This window comes from Echinococcus granulosus, assembly GCF_000524195.1.
Source record: "Echinococcus granulosus chromosome Unknown EG_S00034, whole genome shotgun sequence".
NCBI lineage: Eukaryota > Metazoa > Platyhelminthes > Cestoda > Cyclophyllidea > Taeniidae > Echinococcus > Echinococcus granulosus.
Genome location: NW_020170414.1, coordinates 2,149 through 20,527, shown reverse-complemented (window position 1 = coordinate 20,527; position 18,379 = coordinate 2,149). Strand labels below are relative to the sequence as shown.

At 45.2% G+C, this 18,379-nt stretch overlaps 2 protein-coding genes across 2 annotated transcripts in view; both read left to right on the top strand. All coding sequences in view use genetic code 11, as the record gives it.

Moving 5' to 3' along the window:
- Nucleotides 1-108: 108 nt before the first annotated feature.
- Nucleotides 109-5,614, top strand: EGR_04962 (Histone acetyltransferase MYST4; the record flags this gene model as incomplete). Its single annotated transcript, XM_024494211.1, has 8 exons — nucleotides 109-598; nucleotides 1,902-2,427; nucleotides 2,520-2,827; nucleotides 2,967-3,079; nucleotides 3,429-3,763; nucleotides 4,323-4,720; nucleotides 4,780-4,852; nucleotides 5,542-5,614. 8 exons carry the CDS (start codon nucleotides 109-111, stop codon nucleotides 5,612-5,614), a joined length of 2,316 nt encoding a protein of 771 aa, XP_024351305.1.
- A 3,299-nt stretch (nucleotides 5,615-8,913) lies between these two features.
- The window catches only part of EGR_04961 (ATP-binding cassette sub-family G member 2), a gene marked incomplete at both ends in the record, with an annotated part of 10,161 nt that continues 695 nt past the window's right edge, over nucleotides 8,914-18,379 (top strand). The window contains 12 exons of the mRNA XM_024494210.1: nucleotides 8,914-9,029; nucleotides 9,346-9,405; nucleotides 9,472-9,586; nucleotides 10,628-10,780; nucleotides 12,498-12,655; nucleotides 13,616-13,773; nucleotides 14,476-14,604; nucleotides 15,208-15,295; nucleotides 16,922-17,077; nucleotides 17,435-17,674; nucleotides 17,749-17,949; nucleotides 18,027-18,306. Coding sequence (XP_024351304.1) covers nucleotides 8,914-9,029; nucleotides 9,346-9,405; nucleotides 9,472-9,586; nucleotides 10,628-10,780; nucleotides 12,498-12,655; nucleotides 13,616-13,773; nucleotides 14,476-14,604; nucleotides 15,208-15,295; nucleotides 16,922-17,077; nucleotides 17,435-17,674; nucleotides 17,749-17,949; nucleotides 18,027-18,306 — 1,854 coding nt within the window. The remainder of the gene's footprint in view (nucleotides 9,030-9,345; nucleotides 9,406-9,471; nucleotides 9,587-10,627; nucleotides 10,781-12,497; nucleotides 12,656-13,615; nucleotides 13,774-14,475; nucleotides 14,605-15,207; nucleotides 15,296-16,921; nucleotides 17,078-17,434; nucleotides 17,675-17,748; nucleotides 17,950-18,026; nucleotides 18,307-18,379) is intronic.

The following is an 18,379-nucleotide window of genomic DNA, read 5'->3' as shown; positions in this document are numbered from 1 at the left end:
CCGCCTTTAAAAATTATCCATTCGTATATTGGCATCTAGCGTTTGAAGATCGAGACGGTTGCAGGGACAGCACCAACGACCACCTTTGTCCCATTGGACGGGACGGTCATGGTGTCCGCAACTCCGATGCCAACTCTTTCTCTGGCACCGCCACCACCACCACCTGCCTCTTCAGGGGGTGCGACTGGTGCCCCAGCTGCCATGATGATGTACCCGGGAATCTACAATCCAACGGTATTCGCTGTGGCTCCTGACACGATGGTGACTACCACCTTCCAACCTGATACGAGCACGGTATCGGCAGCAGCAGGGACGGTTACAATGCCAACACCTGCTGTAGCTCTCACCACAACTGTGGGGACCACCGGTGGCGTTGCTATCTCTACCGATGTTGTAACAGAGACTTCGGTCACATCCACCACTCCTGCAAACGCCGGCGCCGCCAATTCCAGTTCCACTTCTGCCCCAGAGACGCCTAAAAAGGAAAGGGTTGAGGAGGCCACTTCAGCTGAAACTGATGTCTGTTGTCGCTGTCATCAAAAGGCGTCGGAGAACGGGAATGACAAATTCCTAGTCTGCGGTGATTGTGGACTAAAAGGTAAATTTTTGTTTAGGTAGTCAGACAGTGGATAAGTAGTCTGTGCGTGTGTGTGTATTTGTGAACTGTGATGGTAGAGAGGGCTCTAGTACGCACTTGATGTCTCCCGCATTCAACTGTGAACCAATCTTGTTCTTTATTGATCAGACAGACCACGTGATGCGTTTGACCAACGTGATAACTACATAAAAACACCCTGAAATCCTCTTGACACATCCGTGTGTCCTTGCAATATTTCACTTTTTAATTACGGCAATAGGACATGTGGACACTAGGCGAAAAAAAACAATTATTCAGTATGGTGGAGATCACGTTGAACGAATCACGATCAGCCTAGGTTACGAGTTTTGCTGTTTACACGATCGGATTATCCGCAAGTCATGTTAAAACATTTTAAAGTCAGATCGCAATTTACTGGTGAAAAAATGACTCGAACATCACTAACTCAGGGTGGGGAAAGCATTGATAAAAAGCTTTTTGAACATTTTTTTAAACTAATTGCAAATATTGGTTTCTTTTTTCCCCCACAAGATCATTTTTTCGATAAAAAAAATCGATTAGTAGTTACCTCAGACTTGTCACAGCCCTCCCAGCGTCACACCATTTCGCCTCCGCCCCCCTGATTGAATCAATGTGACCGCCTTGTCACTACACACACATGTGGAGTGGATATCGATCCGCTTTAAAATTTGAATCTGTCCTGATCGATCGACGGCTGTGATTAGACGAATCAAAGAGCGAATGCTTGGCTTGGAACAAAACGCACAGTCGTCTACATGTTATGTCAGTTTTGCCAACAAAAGCATGGCTGGAAAGGTGGGCAGGTCGGACATGAGTGGGAGGCAGGAGCAGTTCATGGTGACCTCCACCTTTGACGGTGCAAAGAAACCGCGATCCACTGCGCCCATTATCCCTGCAGGCGTGAAAACAAAGGCGCTAGCGCCCTCCCCTCGAGTGGAGTTGATAAACGTCATAGAACGGAATCACAGACAGGCACTTGATTTGCTTTTACGGCAGAGGGAGGGTGGGCAAACTCACATGCCGCTGCCTGTGTCCCCCTCCCCAACGGTGCAGTGGACTCAACAACAGTCGACAAAAATTCCACCTGCTCCGTCTCGTATCCCTGCATCCACACCCAACGCGTACACCGCTTGTTCTGCTAGTGTCCCACCTCAGGTGAAAAACTCCTTGTACATTCTCCAATCGAGAATGCCATCTACTCAACGATTTCATCCGTATAGCACGCCTTTGTATCCAAAGGGGGCTATACCAAGCAATCGAACATTAAATATCAACACTTCAGCTCATCTCTTATCTCAGGGACGAAGGAAACTTCAGGCACCAGGGCCTTCAACTGATGGGCTAGTTGGCTACTTTCACCCAGAGAGTAGTCCAGCTGAAGAGTGCCTCTGGAGTGCGAATTTTTTTGGTCATTCCTCAGTCTCCCAACTGACCTACACGCTGGTCTATCTGTTGGGGAAGATTTTGTGTATCCGATCTGGCGCGGAACTGCGAGCGATGCATCTGTGGAACACCCTGAAGTTGTTTCCTATGCATAAACTTCCACAACACAATCAGAAGGTTGTCATGGAGTACGAGTTGCACTACACTTTACCGCCTGATCCTCCCATACCTCCTCCAGCGTTGTACGAGAACAGCAAAAGACTCCTCTCACTCAGCGAACGTGCTGGGGGCAACCGGTTTCTAGTTATTTTGGATCATATCCTCGTCAAAACACAGAAGGGGTTCGTGATTAAGCACAGTGTTAAAAATAACCACCAAAGGTGTTTAGTCTGTCTGCACGCCTTGCTGTTGCAAAAACGAAGCTGGTAAGTCATCCCTCACTCCCAGTCGTGTTTGCTTGCTTTGCTGAAAGTGAAGGGAGAAGCATAGCCTTGAACCAACTCCCATATCTACGCAGCTCAAAACGCTCCCTAAGGGTGGATAACTACTTCCTCTCATGGATGGACAGTTCACCTTCGGCAAGGTTTCTCACCGATCCACTCAGTGATGTAGCTCTCAGCACAATTGTTTACGACATTCGGGTGGTTTTAACGAGCCTTCAGCAGTATTTGCAGCGTGGACCTGTTCCTCTAGAGACCAATTTGTGGAGCATCTTTGCCCAGGGTCAACAATTTGCGGGGTCCCCATCACAACAGAGTAGACCGGTACTAGCTGGGCATGGGGAGGAGTGTAGCGTCCCGTTGGATCTCAGTGTTCGGGGCCGAGGTAATGTTAGCATTTGGAACGGGTTTTTTTGCTGTTGGAACGTTTGACTCCCACTCTGCAGTCCATGTTCTTCTCTTTTCTTGTGTGAACGTGTGTGTCTACTAAATCAGTCTCTCTTTTTACCCCCTTGTCATTTTAGCCCATCCCAAATGCCTCGACTTTTGGCCAGAAGTTACTCGGCGTGCAAGACACGGCGTTTGGCAATGTGCTGACTGCAAATCCTGCAGTGTCTGCAAAAACAAGGAAGCAGAGGTGAGTTTTTTTGTCTATCTACTCCCGATTGCAGTTCCTCCAACGCACCCTCAATGCGGTGCCATCATTCATTATTAAGAGGGTTTGATGATTCAACTCGGTTTCAATCCCCTTATTTTGCGGAAGAGTTGTCTGGCCATCTGCTTAGTAGACCTTAGATGTCGGTTTTTCATCCTGGCGGCTGATGGTCACGCCACCCCGAACGGGGTTGTCAGGCCTTTGACCCGGTAATTACGAGTGTTGTTTTATTATCTTGTGCAGGCGATGATCACATGAATACGCACTCGAATTGTGAAAATAACTATGTATTAAAGGCTAAAAAAGTTTATTTTTACGTGTGCCCTTCTAGAATGTGATCTTGATATGCGAAGCATGTGACAAGGGCTTCCATGGCAATTGCCACAGTCCAGTTGTGCCAGAGAAGAGTGCAAATCAAACGACTCCGTGGGTTTGCTCTGGATGTCAGGCTGAAGGCTACTGTGTCCACGTTGGAAATGTCTCCAGCTCTGCTCCAGTGTCTACACCATCTTCGGCTGATTTGGGAGTATCTTCCCTAGCCATTTCAACGTCGGAAGGTGTTATGAGCACGTCTTCGATGAATTCCAAGCCAAATCAGCCTTCCACTACAGCAATGATGACGACCACAGCTGGTTCTGTGGATCCCTTGTTAGCTGAACCGACTGGGTACGTATAAACGCTGCGCCTAGCCACCTCAAGCACAACAGAGTTTCAAATAATACCACCATGGTCGTCATGATCCGGACGTGACAAAGGAGTCGAGATTGGAGGCTCCCTTCTGTCCATCGTCAATTAAGGTCCCAGCTTAGGGTTAGCCACGGTTCACACAAAGTGGGAGGTACAACAAAGAGGTTTGTGAACTATACAGTGAATCCTGCGTCTTGTTTGTGTGATCCACAGGTTGACTCAACTGTGGTTACAAATTCTTGGTTTAGTCGCAGATTTCTGTATTTGCACTCAAACTTTCTACGCAGGAGTTGTAACAAGGAAGAAGCAAGCTCTCACATGAAATTTTGGTCGCCGCTAGTGCCAGAGAGGACAAAAACGCCTCATGTTTGACTTGGTGGAGTGTTAAGGATTTTTTTTCAGTAGTTGTGCTTAAAACTTGAAAGAAATGCAGAATAATTGGTTTGAAAAAAAGATTAAGTTTAGAGATGAGGAGTTTGGAGCCACTTACAACTCGGCCGCTTGCGGAGTGAATGATTCCCCCCTTACATGATTTTAGAGTTACTGTCCCAGAGAACTCGAATGTACCCATACCGATAAAGGAGTCCGAAACAAAGGCGTCCGCCAAGCCAGTCTCTACTCTCACTACTGCAGATCTTCCAGGACCCCTACCGATGGAAGAAGGGGAGAAAAACGGGGAGGAGAGGGAGGATGCAGAGGAGGATGATAGTATGCCACCCAATTTGGGCACACCGCATCATGACCCACCTGCGTCTGAGATGCCTCTTCTCCAAACAGACAGTGGTCGTCCGGAAGATGTTCGTCTCTGGACGGTAGACCACGTAGCTGACTGGCTGCGTGAACAGGGAGGCTTTGAGAAGGAAGCGGAGGCGTTCCGACATCAGGACATTGACGGCACCTCTCTGCTGCTACTGAAGAGTATGAGTCTTCTCACCGGTGTTGGAATAAAAATGGGTCCCGCAATAAAGATATGTGACCGTATTAAACATCTGCAGCTCCTTCAGGCTCGAGTGGAGTCGAGGAGTGTTGGATGACTGACGTCAATGACAATGATGATGATCCTGGTGTGTGAGTGTAAATACTTGACGATTGCTTTGTCTCTGCGTTTACAAGCAATCAATCCTATCCACCCCTCTCAACAGTGTATTTCCCGTAACTACTTCCGCCACCGCCTCTGTTGTACATTCTTCCCCACTCTCCCCGCAATAGGTGTAACATTAACTCCTGAATAAGATTGTGTTTTAGAAGATGTGGGTTGTCTCAACAATGCGTCGAATTGGGAGGGTTTGTATGCAGTTAAGTGGACTTTGAGCTTTATGAGGCTGAAGATGAGATTGGTTTGCGCTCTGTTGCGTAATGGGTTGACAGATTTAGAACTTCACTAAGACAGACAGCCATCCAAGCTTCTCGCAAAATGTGATGCCAGAAGGGGTGTTAAGGCAGGTGTGCGAAAACAGTAAAAATATTCTCCTAACGCTATTGGTTTAACAAGGAAAAGTTGGAGTTCATTTAACCCAGACCTTCGAATCACGTATTCAAAACTGCTTCAGTGGGGCTGGTGGTTGTTGAAAGCTCTGACCACAAAGCTGAATGTTACAGTCAAAGGGTAAAGTAACACGGAACGAAATGCAATGAATGCAGGGCTAGAACGGTCAATGGACCGGTGGAGCATAGCGCAACAAATCGTGTCATTTTACGGCGAATGAAACGTTACAGGTGGTACCTTAACTTTGACAGTCCTAGCATTGATTTTTCAGGTCAAATCTGACTTGCCATGCTGTTAGAGCCGTACAACCGGCAAAAAATCCACCTCAGTGCCCGTACGCATAAGTAGGAGTAGGTGGAGTGAGCGATGGTGAACTGGAAAACGGACAAGGACGATGGTGTTTCAGAAGAGTGGCCACGTGAAAGGAGGGCTGTAGATGATACTTGGCTGGAAATTTAACCGTGAAGTGGTTGGTCCGTATTTTGAAAGAACTCGGATTTAATTCGCTGCCGGGTAGCCAATGACAAAGATGTACACGTCTAAGAGTGCAAGCGACCAATTAGGATTAAGCCTTCAGAAGTGGGGTTGGATTAACCAATAAAAATGGTAGAATAGGGTTGATTTACGCGATGGTGGGCTGAAGATGCCTGGCGGTAATCAAGGCAACGCTAAAGCAGAACAGTCCCTACTTTACCTTGTCATAATTATTCTCATGCGAAATATGCCTCAAATTTACCCGGACTTGTCAGAAATTTAAAGAATGAGTGCTAGTTTTACAGGCAATCTGAATTTCACATGGTGATGTGAAGGCATTCCTAATTAGCTTTAGCTACGGCTGTAGTTTTAAGAGCCTCCAGAAGGGTTATTTGACTTCCTCCATAAGCTCTTCTGATGCTGATCATTACGGAAACATCGAGACATGGGTCGATCACTAAAAGACTGACTAGGCCATATGCAATAAACCATAAATGAAAACTAAAGGCGAATAGGGAGTACCCAAGATCACAATGAATTCGGGAGTTCGTAAGACTTAGCAAACACTTACGGGCACTTTGCATTCAAATATATCCGAAACTATTCGCACACTGAAATTACAGACAAATGACTTATTCCTCAGAAGGATGTGCATAGATCATGTGTTGTTTACTACATTTGCAGCATTTTTAGCCAGAAATATACCACATTAAGTTGAGCTATCAATTTGTTAAAACTTCATTAATGGCTGAAATCACTTCCCCAAGGTGTTGCCTTGGCAATAAAGTTTGTTTCCAGAACCAAATAATTATGACTGCCAATATTTGAAAAGGGTAGCAACGTGGCCTCCGCTTAAACACCGAGTATTAAATTAATAAATAACCACCTTAGTCGCAGGAGGTGATGCCAGCATTTAGGGATTAAGCAGGGGAGAAAGCAGGTGTTTCGAGTGAGCCAAATGACCTTGTGAATCGGAATGTCGGGGTTATGGCCATGAGCGCACAGAGATGCTGTCGCTGGAATAATTGAAAGTTAGAAGCATGGTTTAAGACCGCAATGATCCCGTGTACAAAACTAGCATATTTGTCAAGAGAAAAACACCCAAATTTTATTGTAACATTCAGGGTGCAAACGAAGCTTGGAAAGTTAGAGCCATTTGCCAGAAACAGTACAAAATTAAGTGTTGAGAAAATGGAGGAGACGAGCCGAAAATACAGTAAATTTGTTTCTTACCTTGGCAGCAAGTCTAAGCATAGATGCCAAGTATCAAATTCAGTAGGAAGTAATAAGAATTCTACATTGTAAAGGCCTCTGAATACAACGAAATTTGAGACGTGGAGTTGGCAATCGGATGTCGCCAATAATAAACATACACTCAGATTTCAAGTGTCGAAAATAATGGAACTGAAAAAAGATAATAACAAGGTATGATTCAACAGAAATGAAATTCGGGAAACGCTTTTGGGAGATACATAACAATGGTCCAACGAAATAAAAGCTGTCGAATGGGTATGCATTTACGAATCATACTAATAGGTAATTTTGCAAGACATAATACGTCATAGGCATACAGTGAAAAGCATTACATATATTTATGGTCCCGAGACTTCCCTGAAGATGAAAGAAGACACAATACTCGGGTAGAATATATATTCGACAAACAGAAGACGTTTAGGCTACTGGCATGGCCCAAAGGCCTGCCCGCCCGGCGTGGTACAATGACCAAGTCAAAAGCAACCCTTCACCGAAACAGAGAGTTGAACAGCCATCGCATTACATAGCTCCACTCCTCTTTTTGGTGTCGTCCCTGGCAATCATCAAGGCCAACCACCCGCGCCAGCCGTTACAACGTAGTCGGTGCTGTAAAGGAATACCCATGAGCTGGCCGTTCCAGTTATCAAAGTTCCATGTAACTGAAAAGATACTTGACCTCAACGTCACTGATCCCTCTTGGCAATTCAACTGCATCTAGAGTTTCGTCCGATTTGAGAACTAGATTCAGGGACAGAGAATTGTGCTGCCCATCATGCGTGTCCATCGATAGATGTGGGAACAATGATCTAAAAGCACAATTGTGCAAGGGAGGAAGGGCTTTAATACAGGTAAGTGAGGGAAGGGCTTCGCGTCTGTTCCCACTTCGGAGCTGCCCAGTCATATCCATCCGGGCTCCATCAATCTAGTAAAGAAGTGAAAGAGGTATCCTGCGTTCAGTACATCGACAACTTTATGCAGGTACGGTAGGAAAACTCTGCAACGAAACTATTCCGGATAGTTTACGGTCAGTGTCGCTTCAGTTGTTAATAGCTTTCCTGCAGAACACAGGGCTGTAGTATTTGTAGTATTTGCCGACGGCAGACGTCAATTTGAGCCCTTCTGTTTGGAATCATTGCCGATTTTAGTATCCATAGAACATATACTTCTTCCGCCTCGCTCTTTATCAACCAGTAGTGAAAATCAAAACAGATGTTTTTTAAGATCGGATTCACTCTCCGCTGTCACCAATGTAGCACCCTGGGACTCCCTTGAAGACGAGAGAAGACAATACCTGGGCAGAACATACGTATTTGACAAACAGAACACATTTGGGCTACTGGCATGGCCCAATTGCCTACCCACTCGGCGTGGTAAATAGTCAATTCAAAACCGGCCCCCACCAAAACGGAGAGTTAAACAACCATCGCATTACGCGTTAGTAATTGATATCTGATAGTGGATTAATATTTGCGGTCAATATTAAAAGCGAAATAATGCGAACATCACCTTGCTAATAAAAAGCATACAAATATTGAAGTACACCGAGAATGGGATCCAAAGTCCCACATACTACTTCTAAACTTACAGGAGTCCTGCCTAATTAATTATATGAAAATCCTAATAAACGAAAGTTAATTGAAAACAGTGTAGTGCAAATCAGCCTAATCATGAAATACTTTGGATTTATCAGAGTAGTTTGATAGAGCAAGAGCAGTTAAAAGGGAATAGTAGGTCGCGAATTACAGACAACACAGGTAAAACGAATATTTAAGTCTGATTTTTAAAGATAAGATAAAATAGTATATAATGAATTAAAAAGATTTTTGATTTGCATTAATTTTAACTTTCAACGCATTGTTATAATGCTCTGCTCTTACGGCGCTTGTTTGAGCACTTCCTTGTGTGAGTTTGTTTGATGGTGAATACCGAAATTGAGCAATATATATCGTTCCATGATGTGTCATATTCTGCCAAGGCCTACAAATTTTACATTTACCCATCTGGTTATGTGAAGATCTTGCATAACTTGACGTACGTTGGGGTTCCCCTCTTAATTTATTCTGACACTTATTTACCGTTTATGTGCTGACTTGATGCAGTAAATTGGATTAGCATTTTGTCGTATTTTTGAATTGACATGCAATCGCTCATAATGGCACTTCAATAGAGTTTTTCATTAAGGCCCTATAAACTTTTTGAAATTAGTTCCAAATGTATATTGTGTGATTTTATGTGGTCTACGTAACAAATACTCGGCGTTTGTTTTGAACATATTGCCGCCATTAATTCCCTTTTCGTGTGGCCAATGTGCAATAAAAGCAACTCATTATTGTACTACTTTTTTTAGAGGAATTATGAAACCTGGAATTAATGTGATCATCGGACCAACGGGTTGTGGCAAAACTACGTAAGAGCAAGCGTTATTGAGTTGAGTAGGCTTAAATAAGCGTTCGTAAGCATCTATTTTCTCCAGCTTTTTAGACGTATTAGCCGGGCGCAGTGATCCCTCCTTAGTGTCAGGGATGGTTCTCATAAACGGCAAAGATCGACCGCCTAACTTCAAACGAACTTCGGCCTATGTCAGCCAGGTGTGAGGTGTCGTCTTGAATTGGTAGAGATCCATCGCAAGTGCTTATTTTCATCATCCATACGCTTTTGCATAAGCCTATTTTACGCGCAAGAGTACTAATAGCAGCTAAGATTTGCTTGACCACACGCTGCTACTAGAATTGTTTTCTTGCCATGTCTCTTATCTATTCTTCCTCGTTGAATGAATAATGGCGAATCAAGTTTGCTACGGAAATATTGCTCTTGTTTTATTCACGAAGAGTAGCTTTTGAATTTTCTTGTAAAAGCCAACGCACAAAACTAACTGGGTTAATCACACGACACAAGTCCCTTTTGCTGTTTGTTTCCTTGGCGTTGTGAAACGATTGAAAAGCATTGAACAGCTTACTCTGACTAATTATATGATTGGCACGAGTTGCGTGAGAACGGGTACGATTGTTGGCACTGCACAAACTGTAAATTTATTCGTTAACATCTTTTTCAGCGCCACCAAAGTTACCCAAAATGGTCCTTGGAAATCAGTAATTGAATTCATAGTGGAATTACACCATTAAATTAGGTGCAATTACCTGATTTGCAAAACAGACAATCATATGGCATAATTTTGCGTGATTTTACTGAAATGGTAGGATGCGTAAATGATGTGTGGGCTCTACGATCTGTAACCATACAAATATAGGGGGATTTACAAGTAACCGGGAGCCGTAACCCTACAAATTTTAACAAAACGCCGCATTTTCGGTCCCTGTCTTTTGTAAGAACTACCTCACAAAGGGAAATCTGATGTGATCCTAAAAATACTTCAAATCGTCACACTCAATCGCAGCATGGGATTTGACGCAATTAGCCGCAGTGTATCACTAACAAATCACCCAGGAAGTTCTTGTGGCCCTTCATTTGTAATTTCAGAGTACGAAATGGTGGATTTTTATTATTGAGAAAAATGACCAGTCGCAGTTGACTATAGACCAAATTGTAGGTGCTACGGTCTTGCAGGTTTCAGCAAATCGCTCCACCTTTGGGTTCACTCATGCTTTTTAGGGTCGTTTATCTGTTTTTAGAACAACTTTGCAGTGGGAGCACTTACTGTCCGTGAAAATCTCTACTTCTCAGCAGCCCTTCGCTTGCCTGCCTGGGTCTCGCGCAAGGAGCGGGAATCCCGTGTGACAGCTCTCCTAACGAAATTGGGCCTTAACTCTGTCGCTGATGTCAAAGTGAGTAAATAAGACTCCTTTGAGACCAACTGTATTTTTTCGTAGCAAGAGTTTTTTACTACTACGGCGCCTAAGTCATTTCTGATTTTGCAGTAGCCACAGCATGCATGAATTCCTAATTTCTTCGAGGCGCTACTCCATTTAATCAGATTGTATTTGCATTTATCTGTTGCTCCTCATCTTGATGGTTTTCAGCTCATTCGGTTTACAATAATTGTGCATTATGTGTAAAGTGACTAAACTGTTGGATGTATCTCCCACCACCAACTTGGTAGCTCGGTCTTAGTTTACAAATTACTCTTGAGTAGAAGCGTAGGGAGCAGGTGCCTAGACGTGCGAATAACCGGGTGTTTCAAGTGAAAGGCCACAGGTACGAGCGTTTATTGGGAACCAAGATGTCTTTTTATGGGTAAATTTGGTGCAACTAGACAATTGATGAACTGCAGTTTCAATGACCGTTTGTGAGATCCGTGAAAGAGCCGTTTTTGCATGTTTGCTATCGACTTTTTTTTAGCAGCGCTAGTTTTAATGCAAACCAACGGGTGCTTTAACCCCACTTAACTCATACGATATTGAAAGTCATCCCACTCAGTTGATGAACGCGTTTTATCAGGATCTGGTCCTCAAATTTAACGTGTACGAAGCTCTACATGAACTCGGTTAAAATATGCGCTTAATAAAGTGCTCGCAATTTATGAATAGTTGTTTGTCACTCTTTGATCGTGCTTCGCGCTCACTATCATAAAGGTCGTTAGGCCGACGGATAAACTAATCGGGTAAGCTGAAGCTCTTCTTAACTTGACCGAATGAAAGACTTTACGAAGAGTTAAAGTCACTTGTCATATCGAACAAGGGCAACTCCCGAGTAACCCCTGAATACATCCTCCAAGCCAATGTTCAGATGTGTAAATACTTGGATAATAGGGGTGGAAGACCATGGGTACAAGCGCCCTTCATGGTGAACGTTAGTAAACTAGCGTACCCTTTTCATGGCAAAGTTTAGTGCAATAGAATGGCCGATAGACAGTGGATTTAGTAACTCCTAGCAAGGTCTCATAGCCGTTCATGTTTATTATTAGTCAAGTTTCTTGTTTCACTAGAAATTACCAGCCTGCTGCTGGTAATGTTGAGGCGAGCACATAACTAACACTCCAAATAATTGTTCAACTAATTACCTAGTTTTATCGCACTTAACTCACACATTATAAGAGGTTGCTGTTGTAAATACAGCCCAGTTAACTGCGACTGCAATTCCTTTTGTGGTGGTCAATGTATGAAGCGACATCGTGTACAGCTGAGTCTCAACTTAGCAATGGTGGAACACCTCAAGGACCAAATCAGGTCCTATGGGATCGCTAAGGTTAACACGATTTGCGGGAACTTTCCCCTTCCTCGTCACCTAACGGGCTGGCACCTTAACAACCTCGACGACTGCGTAGCTGATCACAACATTATAACCTACCTTAGCATGGCATGAAACACATTCGTCTGGCTTGAAGCGGTAAATGCTGTAACACACATAAATGATGAATCATAGTAACTCGGCTTGCTCGTCCATGTCGATTCTCCCGCTCCGTAGAAGGGTCTCATTTGGATGCACGGACAGTGGACCTGCTGTCTCCAAAAGAAGGAGTCCTCCAAGAGAGGTCGTTAGGAGTCGAATGCCGCGATTTAAACATGTCCTCCACCTGATAGCAGTTCTCATGTGCATTTTCAGGTTGGTATGGAGATAACGCGTGGAATTTCTGGTGGTGAAAGGAAACGGACGAACATTGGCATCGAATTGATAACCGACCCATCTGTGATATTTCTTGATGAGCCGACCACTGGTCTGGACACCCACACCGCCTCCAAGCTGATGAAACTGCTCAAACGGTGAGTCTGCTCATCACCTCTTATAGTCCTTGATTAGCATAAAATTAATGTAACCTATTTGAAAGCCTAGTAGTACACAATGTCGGCTTGGTTATCCAATTTATTTCAGACGAGTTGAAATTTGCATTTGAAATGGTTTATGGTTGTGAGTGAATGAATCTGTGAGTCAAATCACAGGTTAATGGGTAGTCATTCCTCCTAAGCTTTGGACCCAAAGACGTGTGCTGTGCGTGTTGGATGAACAGGCAAACAAAGCTGCTGTAGAAATATATGGGAAAGGGAAAAAAAGCATGCAACAGGCGTGGTTACGGGTCGGCTTGATAAAAACTGTTGAAGGCCATTGTTGGTTTTTTTAAAAACATGTGGTTAAGGAAAGTGGAAGTGGATTCAGTGTGGATCTAAACACTGCAACATTATTTGATGAATCCAGACTCTGACTGCAACGAAACTGCTGTTACGCAGCATTAGGCTGCAGCAATGCCGTAATGTCAAAATGTACCAGGTGTTTTTAACACAAAGTGGAAATGCATGCAATTGAACTGACGAATCGACGACTAGTGATTGAAATCACGTAAAACTAAAAAGGAGTTGTTTTCCCATTTGAACTGGTAACTTAGATAAGCTGGCACGCTTTTGTAATGACAGTGATTTGGAAGGGTGAAGAGACCAACATGGCATGGCAGTTACTGTCCGCAGTGCCATGCACTAATTAAGGGTCTGGGAAGATGCAACGTGTAGACGTCCGAAAGTAGGTGGAAGGAGAGTAGTCAAAGTGAGCGCAGGAGCTGCGTGGTAGCCGAATAACGGCAGACTGGAACAGTCCCCGTAGTAAATCCACAGGTCGACGCATTTATTTGGTGCTTCGAACACCTCTGATGGGCTCAGTATAAGAAGAGCATTGCGTCAAATCAGGCTTTTGGTTGCTAGTATCTTGATTGCTTTGCCTGCTCATTACTGCAGACTGACAGTTGACGGGAAGACAATTATCGCCTCGATTCATCAGCCCAACTCGTCCATCTACAAGCTCGTTGATTCGCTCACCATTCTCTGCAACGGTCGAACGATCTACCACGGACCAGTGGCGGATGGTGCACCACTGAAATACTTTGGTAGTTTGGGTAGGTCCATCCGTGCCAGTAGAGAGAACTTACCAATATCCCCCTCAACTCAGCGGCGCTTATTTGCCAATTCTGTTTATCGTACCGATTTTACGGACGGCTGAGAGTACATCGACTTCACTGCATTAACTCGATAGCAAGGCGGCATGTTGTTCCTTTCTCTCAAATTTGCGTATGGGTGCAGCAGCCGCCACTGGTGGCCTTGGGGTCATAGTTCTCACTTGATTTGACAGACACAAGAAGTCGTATGTCACATACTCAGACACGACCATTTACAGTTACCGAGGCCTTCAATGGGCACTTTAAATGTACTCTGAGGTACTCCACAATACAGTCGTAAAGTCGTTTACTTTGTAAAACTACCCGATCACAATTTCACTGACTTGAGAAGCAAGGCGATGGGAGTGGAATGAGAAAGAAAAATGGTTAAGCCTTCTGTAGCATCATAGCGTCTTCGTGACTCCATTCACAATTGGTCACGTCAGCTTCTGCAACAAGTTTGCTGGTTTCCAGTTCCTTCTGCCAACTCTTCTACCTATTAGCCTTTCAACACCTCCTTTTCAGGATATCCGAGTCGATTACACCTTTTGTGTGCCTGTGGAGCACACTCAGTCCATGAATGCCTGCGGCAGATCTTGAACAATATGTGGACAGCCTCACAGATGCTACTTGTTTGACGGTTCACTTGCATTTTGGTTTCAGGTTACAAGGTGAGTTCACGCGAGAATCCCGCGGACTTCTTCATCGATCTGCTGCACGAGGACCTTCCTGCCAAGGCGAGAGATCGTCTGCCACCAGCAGAAGGAGACGGCGAGCCAGTGCGAGAAGAATGTGCTGCAGGCAGGTCGTGGATGCACTAAAAGTGTGGGGAATGAGTGGGTGTCGTATCAGAAAGAGTTTCGGTCGACTGCGACATGCGTCGTTTTTCATGTGACGTTTCAGGCGTGACATCAGGTCAAAGAAGGTGGAAGTGTTGCTCCTTTGGAAGGGCTTCGCCAATGCTCTCACCGATATGGTGTCTGAGTCACCTCAGAGGAAGTTGTGGGGCATACAAGTGTGGAGATGGCATCATCTTCAAAATTGGAAAATTGTGAGGATGAGGTGGTGGAGCCGCTCATCAAGCAATTGCACCTCATCCTGGACAGTTGTGGAGGCCTTTTTCCCGCATTACTGGCCTGACAATGTGTCAACTATGAGTTGGGTGCCTTGCCGTGTCCTCGATTGTGCATTTTGTTTCAATGTACCAACAGTTTGCGTGAAAAACAGTAGCTGTAGAAGTGGCAGTGACAACGGTTTTGTTGACAATGGAGTTGCAAGACAATGAAAGGACTTGCCAAACTAAATAGACTACTGTGTCTTCGCATTAGTAGAGCCCTCTTTTCTTCAATCCCTTCATTTACAAAGTTGAGGTCTGTGTTTCATCTTTTAATACAGCCGTGGAGGATTCAAAACCCATGTCAATTTGTGCAGCACGAATTCAACAACTTCAACGCATTTTTGAGGCGTCAACGGAGTGGTCCTCGTAAGCATTCACTCTTCCCCTATTCATACCTTGCACAATAGTGACTAGGTTTTCCGTTTGTTAGCTGTAGTTGGCTTGAATGAGTAGCGAAGGTTGACGTTGCGCGTTGAAATGACTTAGCTGAATTTGGCAGGCAGATGTAGCAGAGTGGTTGGCACTATGGAGTGAAAGCGACCGTCATTGTGTGTATGTGTGTGTATGCGTGTGTGTTGGAAGCACAGGGCAGTTGTCTTAGGCATGTTTACTTGACAGGAGGCTGAACCTCACCGTTGCAGTCGTCTTTGAGTGGATTGGAGTCGAAAGGCAGCCATAGCGAGGTAACAGTTGCGAGGTTAGCACTTCATGGTGGCTGTTTAATCATCAAAGGTGTCAGTGCTTGAGGGTGGGGCATAAAATTGCCACTTGTGAAATTGTTGACACCGCCCCACATAATTACCAGACCCTTGACAGCTCTCTCCCGATTTCCACTGCACTTCAAAGTAAACAGAGCCTGGCGTCAGCATTAGTGTGAGCATCAGCTAATGGATGGCGAGTAGTTGGTGGAAGTTGGAATGATGTCCATTCCATCCGTGAGGATTTGTCTTGCAGAGAAGCGTGAAAACAGTGAGATATGACTGAGATGGCGATAGAAATGATCATGACAATCCGTTGCGTGGTAGGTGAGTGCAGGACAATGAAAATATGAAAAAGTAACATTATCCCACCTAAGTCGATCACTGGCTGAACATTTGCTTTTTTGAGCAACGAACAAACACGAGGCCACAATGAAGGCGTCGTTAGGGGCTCACGTTACCTGCTATTAGATGCACCGAATTCATCCCCTCCTCTCAGATTCCCATCTTTTACCCCTTGAGGTTGCGTATCCATTTCGAAGTGTTCTAAATGAAGTCAATCTTGAAGTAGGAAGGCACTGTTAATTCCTTTGCGGCATGGCGTCTGATTGCCTCCACTAATCATGCGGATGGTGGAATTAGTGTTTCACTTTTTCTTTCCAACCGTCTTGACACCTCGGCGCCAGCTTGCATGCAGTATGGAAAGAGAGGAGTGTTGCCAACTTGGCGCCGCAGTGGCTGTTTACCCTTGCGATCACAGGGCGTCAGGATCGGGAAAGGGCAATGTTGGACTGATTTAACTTCCACACTGCAGGATAGGTAAACAGATGACTGTTGCTGGTTGTTGTAAAGTCACCCACTTTATTTTCAACTTACGCATGCTTTACCTGTCGACATTGTGTTTCTCAATCGACGTATTTTTGACTCACATAATTGCGTTCGGAGTGAAAAGTGTCCATCATTCACAAAGCTAACGGCACACAAGTCCCACCTCAAAGACCATCGAATGTGTGGTTTCTGTCCCTTCTCCGTTTTTCGATCGGGCCACGACTAGATGCAACCACTTTTCATAATATGAGAAGGCACATGTGTCACGTATTTGTGACATCGGTGTCAGGTAGGCAAATCGGCTACTTTCACACACATGCGACGAGAGTGCAGAATGTGTCAGACTGCCTGTAGGACCAGAACTACCATCACGTCTCTCAGACTTTGAATATCCTTGCAACAACTTTACAAGACGGAGAAATATTCCAAATTCTCAACTCCTTCCTCTCTACGTATTATTTGAAAGGTGGATGAACGAGGCGAGGGGTATTTTCTTCACGTGGCGTAGTCTCCAAAAGCCACCCAAGCAGATGTCTCGTGAATGCTCCTCCACCCACTTCCACAGCATCAGCGGCAGCGAGGCTGAATTGAGTCCACTCATGATCAACGCGAGCAAACCCAAGTACGTGCTGGTGTTAATCTGTCGCTTGTCTTTCCGTGGTCACTTGACATCGCTTCTGTCTGCTTGCTTCTTCCAACTCCTCCTCCTCCTCCTCCTCCTCCTCCCAAATTTTGCTCCCAGGAAACCACTCGAGGTTCCATGATCCAAATAAACCAGTAATCAGAATGTTGACTGAGTAATCCGCACACTATTAACGAATTGCGATGATCGTTTGTATATTGACGTTTCTGTCATCCGCATGCTACTGACTGCCACGAGATGCGCCCCTTCAAATGCACGATTCCAACGCACCTTCAATGCTGCGATTGCAAGAACTCGTGTGGCGGTGTGGGACTGAAAAGAAGTTGTGCATTTCAGGACTGGAGAGAGGGAAGCGACTCAGTCGTGTGATGAAGAGATCCAGAACACTGCCAGAGTCTATCCAACATCCATTGACGACGTTTTCGTGACCTGCACAAGGGATGAGCAATCGCCAAACGAGGGTGGAGAGAGGGGAGACTATGATGTGGAGAAGTGGGGCAAGAAGTGGTACCAGCCGATACCACTGCATCAGCAGTTCGGAGTCCTCGCCTCCCGTGGATTTCTCGACACACTGAGGTGCGTTGCAGTCACGCCGTGTCAAGTTGAACAGCAATGTCATGCCACCTGATTTGCTCATCACGTTTGTTTAGAAATCCTAACGGAGTCGCCGTGCCCTTCATTGGAGTGGCCATCTTCACTCTCATCCTCGGAACAGTGTACTATCAATTGGATCTCTCAAGTGAGGCGGGCATCCAAAATCGAACCGGCCTCTTCTACTTCGTCTGCCTTGAGTTGGCCTACTTCAATGGCAACGCCGTGGACATTTTTATTCGGGACCAGGCTCGATTCAAGTATGCTCCTCAATCAGCATCCTCCAATCTACTCACGAATGCATGTGCAAAGAGTGTTGTGGTTTGTTTGCCTTCAGACACGAACGTGCGTGCGGATTCTACTGCACGTCGATGTATTTCCTGGCCAAGGTGGTGTGCGAGGTGCTGCCGATGAAGTTGGGTCCTGTTCTCTTCTTCTTCCCAATACTCTACGCGATGACAGGCCTCCGACGCAGCTTCACAGCCATGCTTTTCTGGCAGGCTGCCTGCCTCTGCATGGGAGCGGCGTCGACTGCCCTCGTCATCTTTTGCATACTCCTCTTCAACCATGTCGCCTTGGGATATGCCGTTGCGGGAATCCTTTTGTCCTTCATGATGGTACGTTCTTCGTTCCCTCACACGGTAGACAAATAAGTCAAGTCAAGCCTCCACGTGTCACAATGCTGACCGC